This window comes from Blennius ocellaris (assembly GCF_963422515.1).
Source record: "Blennius ocellaris genome assembly, chromosome: 20".
Taxonomy (NCBI): domain Eukaryota; kingdom Metazoa; phylum Chordata; class Actinopteri; order Blenniiformes; family Blenniidae; genus Blennius; species Blennius ocellaris.
Window position 1 is genome coordinate 20,794,741 of NC_137669.1, and position 12,665 is coordinate 20,807,405.

The window sequence follows — 12,665 nt, forward strand, 5'->3', positions numbered from 1 at the left end:
CGACATGCCAGAGAAAATAAACCTAGAACCAGTTTGAGGAAGAAGTGTCCTTGAAGATGCATCAATAAACAAATAAAAGATTTCCAATTCCTGTATTTGTATTAAATTATCTTCTTGATGAATATATTAGTTTTACATTCAACTGCGTATCATAGAAGGAAAACATGAATGCATTGCGTTCAGTATCTTTGATTTAAGTGGAGTTCATTCGAAATGACCTGAGCTGCAAAACGTGTGTCGTTTTCTTGGATTACAGTGGATTTTGAGAGTATTTCAGGTTTTCTCCATACCTGTCTCTGTTTGAGGAAGTCCAGCGCTATCTGGACGTTCTGCAGTCGATGAAATCTCATCCGCCCCTTTTCTCTGGGCTGCAAGAAGAGCAGGAGAAGTCATGTCACCAAACTGCACAAAACAAAATAGCATGAAGCAGCAGTGAGAGCAGACGTCAGTGAAAGATCCTGTGGAGGGCGCCGTCTTCAACAGCAAAAACTCAAGGACATGCCAGCAACTGTGGAGCAAACCACACCAACACCATGCTGCTTTATTGTACTGGAGGAAAAATCACATCCGTTTATTTGGTCTCCAACAAGTTCTTATGCACACACGGCGGTTTAACGATTAAACGATGCGGTTAAAGAGAAAAACACACAAACAAGCGTCCGATTCCAATGAAGGATGCAGATGTGATGTCACACAGCTGCAAAAAAAAGTTAATTAGAAGGAAGGAAGGAAGGAAGGAAGGAAGGAAGGAAGGAAGGAAGGAAGGAAGGAAGGAAGGAAGGAAGGGCTAATAGTGTATTTTAAGTGCATAAAAATAATCTGAGAAATTTGTTTTGAATGTTGAATTCTATGATAAATCCACAATGTTGTGAGATTCATGCAACAAAAATTTAAAAAAGCAAAAGTTCTGCTGAGTGAAAACATCTTTGCGATGTTAACTTCTAGTTGTTTGATTCAGCAGCAGCTTCTGTTGCTCAGTCAGTGTCACGGCACTCTCATGCAGCCCACCGGCGCCACCTGTGGTCAGGTGGAGGGGCAAGGCTAAGAGGTCAGAGGTGAGACGGGGGGGGTGGGTGGGGGGCGGTCCAACATACTCCCTGGGCTCCTTCCTCCTCCTCATCCTCCTCCTCCCCCGCTGTGACCAAGATGAGGGGAGGGGGGGCCCGCGAGGCGTACGCCCGCTTCAGTGCGGGGCCGCTGCTCTTCTGTTGCTATGGTAACAGACGAAAATGCACAGAAGAGAGAGGAGAGGAGGAAGAGATGCACTGTGAGAAGAGCCGGATCCGAAAACGAGAGTGAGGGAGTCCAAGACGAGTCAAAATGTAAAGAAACCACAAATTATATAAAAAAAATTAAATAAATGAAGCCAAAACTGACAATGACTTTAAAACGATGGAAATCCAAACACTTTTATCTTCTGGTGAAATCATGAATCAACTTTAGAGAGTAAAAAGCCGCACCAGCGTGACTCCAGAGAGGACCTCCAGCAGTGAGATGAGGTTGTGTCCGTCCCTCAGGTCCTCGTACAGGTCTGTGATGTGCTTCCTCACCTGAGGAAGAGGAAGAGGAGAAGAACGAGTCACTTCTCTTCTCCAGTCGTCCGTCGGGCCGATTGACCCTCGGCTGAGTGACGGCGGCCGCCGTTGCCATGACGCTGCCTCCACAGCAGTGTGGGTGATGGGGGGGTCATCGCCGGGGGCGACCGCTGACACGCTGACTCAGCGGTTTGATTTGAAGTGAGGGACAGTCAGACACAACAGAGAAGCTTAGGATGCCATTACAGCCAATAGTTACTTCTCTAATGAAATTACTTCTCCGGTTACAGTAAAAATAAAAAAAACATTTATCAAGCATTTGCATTACATTTAATAGTCTGTCTCAGTCTATATTTGAACAAAACTGTATTGTTGCTAAGTTATGGTAATTTATTATATATGACGTGACAATATTTCAAACAACAAAAGAGAAAAGCATTAAAAAAACAACAACAAATAAGACGATGACTGCACAGAACAATGTTCACACATCCTTCCTTCAAACACAAACGTTTAACGATATTTACCAATATGCAGACTGAGTGAACCTCGACATATTTCCTGCATTTCACAAAAATTATTGGGTCTTATTTAATGTTTTCCAATAATGTTTAACAAAAGGGGGCGCTAGACAGGAAAAGCTACTATAAAAGTCCCAGACAGAGAGAGATCCTAAAAAAACGCTGAAAATAGATAAAGCATACATTAAAAAAACAAAAAACACCCAGAGCTGATTTACTAAATTCTTATATTGATGTGTTTGAGATATCTTATTTACTCCTGTGTGGAGAAAAGCTGTACAATTTAAGAATTGCGCAATTTACTCTCGGTGGTTGTTGCTCCAGTGACAGAATAAAGGAACGAATTTAGATTTTATATAATAATAATAATAATAATAATAATAATAATAATAATGTTATTTCTTATCCAGATTGGAAAAGAGCATCCTGAGGTTGAAAATCTACAAAGAAGTCTTTCTCTCAGATATTAAGAGTTGTGGAGTGAAGTTTCCATCAGAAAGTAGAAACATAAAGAAGCTGACTCACTGCAAAGGTCAAACATTCCAAAATAAAAGATTCCAGACTGTAAACTGAAGACACACGTCCACCTGCATTACAGTTCTGCACTATCACATCCAACCACAAGAGGGCAGCACTGGCTCAAGAGTACACAGGAAACGTCTTCATATCTCAAATACAGACATTACAAAATAAAAACGTGAACTGAAGTTATAGTCATATATTCCAAAGCAGAGAGACTCTAATTGATTTCTGCTGGAATCCACAGAGTTTAAAATGTGTTTTTCTTCACAGAAGTAACAACAACTCACCACTTGTCCTCAATAACCTCTCAGGCACGTTTCAATGTTTATTCTTGCTGATCAAACTCGTGTTAATTAAATTACAGAGAAACCATGTTCAACACTGATGGCAAATAATGTGATATTTTTATCCAAACGACTGTCGGCGTGTCAGTGACACCATCCTGTTTATTATCAGCTCCATTAGTCAGTGTTTTCCTGCAGCAGACTGTGAAACATCCATTTTTCTGTGGTGAATGTGGGACTCCAGCAGTAAACGTTACAACCCCATCATAACTAAACCGATGATCAGGACTTTTCCCCAACATTTAGACTCTTATAGTGTGAAATCCTGCCATTTAAGCTGGTATGAAACAATGTGTGGCTTAATGCTATTTCTTTTTTTGATTGTGTCTTAACTGGCAAGTGCCAAAGACAAATAATTACATAATTAATCAAATATTTGAAACATAAAGGAAAATCAAGTTAAATGAAATAATAATCAACACTGAAACCAAATTAAATAATTTAATAAAAATAAATCCAAATCTAAAGAAAAACTGAAGTCTGGCTAAAGAACAACAACTGTGACGGCGCCTTGATAAAACACAGCCTGACAACTTCAGGACAGTCAGAGAATAAACAGGAGAAACGCGTGTCGGTAATTAAACCGTATCCGAGGCGTCAGTGGGTTTGATTTTGAAAGTCTGCACTTGCGGCAACGTTTTGTTTAAAACTGATGTAGGTCTGCACAGAAAACAAGAAAAACAAACAAAAAAAAACAATCTGCACGTGGTGAAACATCTTTCATCCAGCTAGGAAATAAAACACCTCGCTTCCTCCTCGAGTGTTAAATCCAGATTGTGTTCACCTGGTGACGCCCTGCTCACCTGGTCCCACAGAGCAAACAGGTGATGTCAGTCTGCTCTCTTATCTTTCCTCTGAACACATTTCTCTCCGTCTCCTCAGTTTATTCCTGCTTTTCACCCCTTCCTTCATTTCCTCCCCCGCCCATGTTTTGCCAGTCAATCCCTGCCGAGGCGTCTGTCCTGGTCAATAGATGATGTAAAACCCACAGTGATGTCACTCTGCTCTCCTCCTCTGTGGGACACAGTCGCTCACAACACTGTGAACCTGCATTCACCCGTTCACGTTCCTCCATCACTCCTCCGCCCTCCCGTGAGGCGTGAAACTATATTTCTGTACTTGGTTTATTTTTTACTGCAGGTCATTTTGGAGCTGGACGGTTAATAATTTCACCTGCAGGAAACAGTGTCACTCACATGGACGAGGTCTTTTAAACGACTTCAAGCAGGTTCCAATGGGAAGTTCATACTTTTTAACAGCGATATATATATATATATATATATATATATATATATATATATATATATATAGCCTTTTGGTTTGTTTTGTATATTTCAATTTTTTTTGTATTTTGGGCTTCTATATAAATCCAGTTCACATTTAAAATTACAATTTCTTAGTTTTTTGACATAAAATATCAGTATGAATTTCTACTGTAGATGAGAGTGCAAAAAAAAAGTCAAATTCCTTCAGTCCAGTGCCAGTGAGCAAGCTACTACCCATCTAAAACAAATAGAATAAATCTGCCTTGTTTATTTGGAAAATAAAGCTCACATGACTTGTGTCCTCCCATCATAACATCGTGCAGCTAAATATATTATAGCAGTGTTAATGTGACGCAGGAGCTGAGCTGTCGGCAGCGTGCGGGGACAAATGAATCATTCTCTTATTAAATCCAGCTGAAATAAGTTGAGGGGAGACGTTTTAAAATCTGGATCTTAGTTGTTTATTTTTTACCCCGAAGAAACAGATTTATTCATTGATGACGAGAAAAAGCAGCAGCAACTAAACAGCTGCGAGGAAAAACTAATGTTTATTTAAAAATGGGAATTTTGCAAAGAGGAACACTGACTGACAGTCGGACGTTTTTTAATGTTGGTCTCGCAAGTTACTTCATTAAACCAGCTTGCTCATGTAGATATGTTGGGCTTTTCTATTTTCCCTGGAAAAGGCACATGGGAATGACGACTGGATTTAAAAATGTCCTTTTTTAATTAAAAAAACAAAAAACAAACCAAAAAAACAGATTTGGGGGTTTGTTTTTATGTCTTTGCTGTTGAAAATACACGAACTAAAGCTGAATAAATAAATAAATAAATGAATAAATAGGCGTAAACATAAGTTTAGTAAAACAGTAACAGAGCTGCTCGGCTTCACGTCGGCTCCACAATTTCACTGCAACTTTTCACATTTCTAATAATTTCAGCGATCCGACTTACTACGATCAAAAGTACAAAAAGTAATTATTGGAGAAAATTGTAATCTTTCCTGATTTGTTCCAACTGAATTCTGGACCAATTCAATGCAAACGATTGAGGCAAAGTAAAAAAAAAAAAAAAAAAAAAAAAACAGAGTCAAGAGAGGAACAAACAAGCAGCTCGTGGTTTTCAAAAATAAAGAGTGAAGCGGAGGACGGCAGCAGAGAGGAGGGTTCAGTAATCCTGGCAGGGAGGCGAGGGTATTAAATATTATACAAGCAGGAGGCCTCATGTTCCACCATCACATCACTTCTGGATCCAACCGGAGACGAGCGGCGACACATTTTTACCGCCGATTCATTATCCAAGTCCATAATTTGGAATTTTTAACCAACGACTCCGCGTCCAAACACGGAAAACGTGGATTTGCGGCGCCCGCCGCCCCCGGCTCCTCGTCTCTGACCTACATTTCCAGCGTGCGGCACGCCGGGCGGTGCCAGCTGATACGGGGACGCTCTGACGACAGTTGTTAAGCAGAGTTATGGGGTCACACAGACCCTTCCTTGTCAGGTGGCCGTGATTGAAATACCCGACATTTTCCCCCCCTCAGACACATACTGTACTCTGTGTACAGACGCAAGCGCAGGTGTGGGAAAAAAAAAACAAAAACAGCTGCGGTGGAGAGCAGATGTGCCGTGTTATAAATCTCTTTTAGTTTATCGTCAGAAAAAAACAAAAAAAAAGCAAAAAACAAAGTACGTCTCGTGTCTTCGACTCAAACATTCTGCTCATATTTTGACTTGAGTGAAGACGGAGGTCGTTTAGTGTGACAGAAAGGTTCATTCACTTTTAATCCATTCAGATGTTCAATAAGACTGACGATGAATAATTAATCGCCTCGTTCCAGTAAGTGTTTCTGATCTGCAAACCGCAGTGAACATGAACACAGGAGAGAATTAACAACGTCACTCATTATTAATGCAAAACAAACCAGCATCTCATGAAGTCGTCCAGCTTAAACGTGGCAGATTGTTGGAGGTAAACATCATTTAACATGTGAGAAACTACTTATTTTTATACATACAAAGTAATGCGAATCTTTCTGCTTTTGGAAAGTTCAATATATATAAAAGGTACCATTAATATAGTTATATGATAGAAATGTAATCCTATTATACTGTGATAAATTTGTACATTATAGCATTATTTGTGATATTTCTGAGCAATAACTTTGATATAATACAATTAATTTCCTAATTATAATATATGAAATACATTGACATTATACAACAACAAAAAAATTATATTATCTTGTTATAATGTGTAGAAAGTCTCTGCTGTGGCGGCATCATGTTTTCAAACTGTCTAATTATTTAAAAGGCAATTAAAATGTCACGCGACGTCAATGAAATAGTTCCAATCTCGTCAAAATAGACAAAATCCAGCAGTTTTTGTGCAGAAGGGAGCAAATAAACATGAAAACAAGCGTTCACTCAGTGTTGACATTGACTTTTTCTCAGCACAAACCTTGATGAGATGCTTGTTGACCCATTTTGTGAAGGTTTTCTTCTGCACCCGGTCCCGCTCATCTGAGGACAGACAGAAGAGACGGAGGGGTCAATTCAGAGGCCGGAGCATCGTTAATAGTCCAGTCGATGGTGGCTGACGGCAACAAACGATCAACAACAACAATAAGAGAGGGGGATTGTTAGTGGTGTGATTCTGTAGAGTTCCTGCAGCCGGACTTATGTCCAGTCCCAGCTCACAAATTAAGATGTTTAACTGAGAGGGAGTGACCGACGCCGTCATTAGCGGCTTGATCAGCAGCTTCCTGCACCAGAAAACCAAAACAACGGCGCTCAGGAGGGTTAAAACAACAAAGTCCCACCGAGAACACAGAGCAGGTCCTCCAGTTCATTATCTGCCTCCACGGGCCAGAGGAGTGAGAGAGGAGGCCCGGAATAGAGCCTGATGCTGAGCCACAACTGTGTTATCGCCGCCATGACCACCATCACCATCATCCTCATCATCATCATCACCTCTCTCTCACAAACCTCATATTTTCCATTCCCATCATTCTGCTAAATATCTGACCTTGCTGCTTGACAAACTATAAAATATAATTCATTAAATTTGAGAAATGACTCATGACTTAAAATTCATGCAGTGATGTGGAATTTATAGTGTCTCTGTATATAAATGTAGAATCTGAGGTCACAGATGCAATGTTTTTTTTGTTTTTTTTAAATACAAACGTGTCATAATTATGTTTTACAGCTTCATAGTCATGTTAATAGTTACTGTGACATGTAAACGCTGTAAGATGGTAATTTACGTCCTTGAGACATGCAAACAGACACTGAACGACAGAAGAGGATGTAGTTTCCCTCCACTGCATCCAACCTTCCCTCCCGGCCAATCAGAGCGCATCCTGCTGCAGGTACGACACTTCCTGTCACAGCGGAGTCGTAGCAGAGCAGACATGTGAAGAGAGTATCGCTTCCTCTGAATTATCTTATTTACCTTGGACACACTCACCTGTGCACACACAGAGACACACACACAGACACAGACACACACACACACAAGTTTACATAGAGGAAAGGCCTCCCAGGCAGTGAACATATTTCAACATGCTATTGCGAAATAGTTTCACCACTGCAACACGCCTTAATTCCAAAACCTGCCCGGGTGGCAGATCGAGTTCAAGAGGAAACACTCGGGCTTTTAAAAGGTAATTAGGTCACTCACACAAACACACACACACACACACACACACCCACCCACACACCTACACACACATTCCAATAAGGACTTATCAGAAACTTCCAGGTGTTTGTCAGGGGTTATAAATCTGCGTTCTGAGTATTAATAGATTTAACAAAAGACTACAGCCATGACAACAGGCGTGTGGGTGACAGCTACGGAGAGGTGCTCATTCATTCATTCATTCATTCACAGAGGAGGGTATTGTTCAACCCCACACACACACCCATTCTGGGAAGTAAACACAACAAATCACTTGCTGTGGCCCTGAGACCCACAGTGAAACGTCTCACCACGCTGTACACAGTGAAGCACGTGGTGACAGCATGTAAACAACCACGGCAAACACCGTGCAGCTACACCCCGAGCACACACACACACACACACACACACACACACACACACACACACACACACACACACACACACACACACACACACACACACACACACACACACACACACACACACACACACACACACACACACACACACACACACACACACACACACACTGACCTGCACAGCACATGAGCGAGTACAGGTGAGCGTTGAGGCGACACTCGCTCCTGTAGTCGGGCCACATCGCTGCGATCAGGCCTTCATTCGATGCGACATAATCCAAGCCAGAAGTCAGATAATTATAGCCGTCAGGACGTCTCTGGCAAGAGGCGGCGTCCACGTCCTCAAGACTGGAAGCCGCCGGGCGAGCGCGAGAGCGGCGGGAGAGCCCCGGCAGGTACGACCAGTTTGAGGAATCTCCTCCGGTTTCCCACGGCGTGATTCCTCTGCGGCCCACCGGCTCCCTCTCTCCCGGCCATGCCGTCTTCCCCTCCGTCCAGCGTCCCCCCTCCGTCCCCTCGCTCTCGTCCACGGCAGCAGTTGCTCTCACACGTGTGTGTCAAAGTCGGCGGCTGCTCCTCCCCTCGGTCCAGAAAAAGGGACAGCCTCCCGCTGACGGGTTCTACTTCCTCACGCAGCAGGCGCTCTCTCTCTCCCTCTCTCTCCCTCTCTCTCTCTCTCTCTCTCTCTCTCTCTCTCTCTGTGTGTGTGTCACTCGTTCTCCCTCCCTCTCTCTCCGTCTGTCTTGTTTGTAGGCCACGACAGACGGTGTGTACTGTGACTGCAGCTGACTGCAGCTCAGTGCCTTTATCCCCTCCTACAGTGCCGTTGCGTCTCAACCCTCCTTGCTGAGCAGCAGAATCCAGAGGGACAAGTTTTTCACACTCATTTGCCCTTTTTTCAGACACACGACGTTGCACGAATGCGTCATTTCAGCGAGCCGTCGGAGGGCAAACACAAAACCCAGAGGGACTGTTGCACGCGTCCCGTAGAGATGTTTTCACAACGACATTAGCCGATTTAAGGATGATGTAATTCACTGGAGTCCCGGCTGGAAAACAAAAACCTCAGAAGTGGTTTGTTTTGCTCCACTGCTCTGGTTCAAGGTGACAGAAACCAGCTGCAGCAGCTCCCCGATAGCCAGCTTCCTTGGATCTGACCTGTAAACACAACTTTCCCGGCTCTCTTGTGGAAAAGGGCTTTCAGGCTTTTTTTGTTGTTGTTGCTCCGAGCAGAAGCGTGAAGTGAGAAAACAAAGATGGACTTCCGTGGCCTCGTGACGTCATTTAATCTAATGGCGAGAGGAGAAGCAGAGTCCTTCACTTCATTAGTGTGTCTGTGAGAGACATGCTCGGACAGCCACGATGCGGTTGTTATGACGACCACGAGGACACATGTGAAACCTCTTCCTCACGTCGCCAGACGTACTTCTGAACAACTTCAGCTCGGGGGAAAGAGCGCGGCGATGGCGTGGAAGTGAAGCGGTGGAGCAGCTCGGCCGCGAGGTCATGTGACCGGGGCCAGAAGTCGCCACGCGAGGACGCAGGACGAGACGAGAGATGCACCTGGACAGGCCAGACTGTGACTCACTGGGACAGCCACAACACACTCAGCAGGATAAGCTCCTCCTCCTCCTCCTCTTCTTCCTCCTGCAGAAGCGTCACTCCATCACTTCATCCCTCCTTTCTTCACATCTTCCTCTTTTCTCACACCTCCTCCACAGCTTCTTCAGTGACTCTCTCTCCTCTTTCCATCACTAAGGGACCATCCACACTAAAAATACCAGCCGGGGCTTACGCCTCTAATACCAGGCATTGCTTATCCCTCCCTCCCTCCCTCCCTTTATCACCTCTAATCTCCCTCTCTCTCCTCGGCCCCGTCTTCCGGTCTTCTGCTCGCTCCTCTTGTGATTTAATCAAAATTAAAAGTGGGCGGGATATTTCCAGCCATCCTTTCTCTCTCCGTCCTGAGCGGCTTTCACTTTCCCTTTCTTTGTTGGGTTTGTCACGCTGCTCGCCGGCTCCCACGGTTCATTTACTGGCAACACTCCTTCCCAGTTTACGCTCCATCCCCTTCCGCCTCTCTGGCAGCTACAAACACTGAATACTAAATTTGAAAGTTGGCGGGGGAAGAAAAAAAGCTTTAAAAGTGAAATTCAACTGACCAGAGGACATAAAACTTCATGGACTCACAACTAAAGAGCAAAACCTCCCGTCAACAGAATGTCACACACTGCATCTGTCCAGTTCCCCACAAACCTCGTCCTCAGATTCAATCTGCCCCCCTGTGGCCACAGAGGTAAACACCCGAGGGATTACAATGTTGGTCTTAAATCCGCTTTTGGAAAACAGCAGCATGAATATAAACCGAAAAATTAAAACAGCCAGATTTCCCCCCTCTTTTAATAGTCTTCGGCTTCAGACATCAACCGTTGTGTCAGAAAATCATTTAAAACTCCATAAACAGTAAAACCACACAAAGAAATCACCGACTGCCCGAACAAAATCAAACCATCTGCCTCAAATTCAACATAATTCAAGTTTATATGCGTTATTTGAGTCACGAAGCTGTAAAATAGAACGACACTGAACTAAACCGCACCTGTTGAACTTTATCTGAATCCAAAGTCCGTGTGAGTAAGAGAAGTTCAGGGTTACCGCGGATTTATAGAGTTCATCTGTCCTGCAATGATTCAGAGATTCATTTATCCAGAGCTGGAATACAAATCCTGATATTTTCTCATCATTTGGGCTTGTTGGTGGATTTTCTGGTTCGCCGCAGTCACACAGTTAAACGATCAACTCAAAGTTACAAGGATTTATGTGTAAATGATCCAATTAATCCATCGAACATTGAGTCGTTCAGCCTTTTAATCCAGTAGGGTGCAGCGAGAAGACTGAGCTGATGAGAAAGTCATTACATTTTTTTTTTAAAAGAAGTGTAAACCGCCCTGACTTGCATGTTGTATCGCGTTTGGCCGCATCATCTACATAATATTTATCACATCACACACACACACACACACCGTGTCAAGCTTGGATTACCACTGAAGCAGTTACCACAGGAAACCACAGTGTCGTAACACACACACACACACTTTAAAGTGAAATGCAAAATCTGGAGGGACTTCCCGCCTCGCCATGCTATCACACATCAACGCCAAATCTGGAACTTACCAAACGTACCGTTATTTGTATTTGCAAAGTGTACAAGTACGTGTTAATAACTGCAGTAATAACATAAGCAGAGTTTGACAATCTCTATATTACAGCTGGAGAAGAAAAACAGGCCGCAGAGCTTCATTCATCCACATGTTTCTGCTACTTTGACGAATAAGACGGATAAACTATCACATATACAAGAAAAGCAGAGTCACACAACTTTCACATTTTGAAATGTTTGCATCTTTAAGATTATTAGAGATGGTAGATTTACAGGAAACTCAATTCACATTATGTTTTATATAATTAATCAATAGTAACATATGTCATTACTAGTGTTATAGCACAGGAGTGTCAAATCCATTTATTTTGTGTTCTCAATAGTCTAACATAGTTATATGTTAATAAATTATAAAAGTGTGCACTGAACTGTTGATCTGTCCGGGGTTTTGCCGACATCAGCTTAAACCCAAATGGAGTGAGGACAGAAGATGGACAGATCATTTCTTTCGTCCCTCCTCATCACATCCTGCCCTCCCAATGTCTTCCCAGTTCACTGATGTGCTCCGTTACGTAGTGCCAGATGTTTGTTTCCCCATTAACACAAGTCACACACTGAAGGTCTCGCATCACTACGAACCAGCTCCGTCTCTCCAGCATTGAGCCGACGTCAACACACACCGTTAAAACAGCCACTGAACACAAACGCAGTAAAGTTCAGGATCGACACTGATCGAAACCGACACCGCGGACTTGAATCATAAATATTAGCCGCCGTGGTTACATAACGAGTGTTTGGATCAGCCTTGAAATGAGCATTAGCTCAGAGGATATACGGCAGAAGTGAAAAGGAATTTCTTTAATTCTGAAAAACGCAGCGTTAGATCATGTTCAGCAGCGGCTAATGAGACATGTGACTAAAGTGAGCAGCTTAGAAGCAGCGCAGCACATTGTTTAGTGTTTACGGGCTTATACACAAGACAAGAGCCGCTCATGTAAGCAGCCACATGGACCCTCGTCTCCCAGGACGACGGCGGAGACGTGACCTTATCGGTCCACGGGAAGTGGTTTTCCTAAAAGGAGACGAATGAGGCTTCTTCTCCACTGACTCACGCAGCAACACCGACATCCATCAGGTGCTGCAGCATGGCCACGGCGTCTCACTGTAACAGGAGATGAAGCCTCTGTACTCCTCGCGGCACGAGCCCCGGTACATTCCTCTCCGCTAAAATAGAAAATGTGAGGCGACGCACCTCGGGACGCTACTCAAACACCT

At 43.5% G+C, this 12,665-nt stretch overlaps 1 protein-coding gene across 12 annotated transcripts in view; it reads right to left on the reverse strand.

Moving 5' to 3' along the window:
• Positions 1-12,665, reverse strand: part of macf1a (microtubule actin crosslinking factor 1a) — a 188,620-nt gene that overhangs the window by 103,948 nt on the left and 72,007 nt on the right. For 8 of the 12 annotated variants that reach the window (XM_080515942.1, XM_080515948.1, XM_080515945.1 and 5 more), the window contains 4 exons: positions 6,648-6,709; positions 1,461-1,550; positions 1,095-1,211; positions 291-368 (listed from right to left, as the gene is read on the reverse strand). In XM_080515942.1, the coding sequence (XP_080372068.1) occupies positions 291-368; positions 1,095-1,211; positions 1,461-1,550; positions 6,648-6,709 (347 nt within the window). Of the gene's footprint in view, positions 1-290; positions 369-1,094; positions 1,212-1,460; positions 1,551-6,647; positions 6,710-8,405; positions 8,619-12,665 lie in introns of those variants that run through there. The other 4 variants (XM_080515943.1, XM_080515949.1, XM_080515941.1 and 1 more) reach the window with 3 other exon arrangements.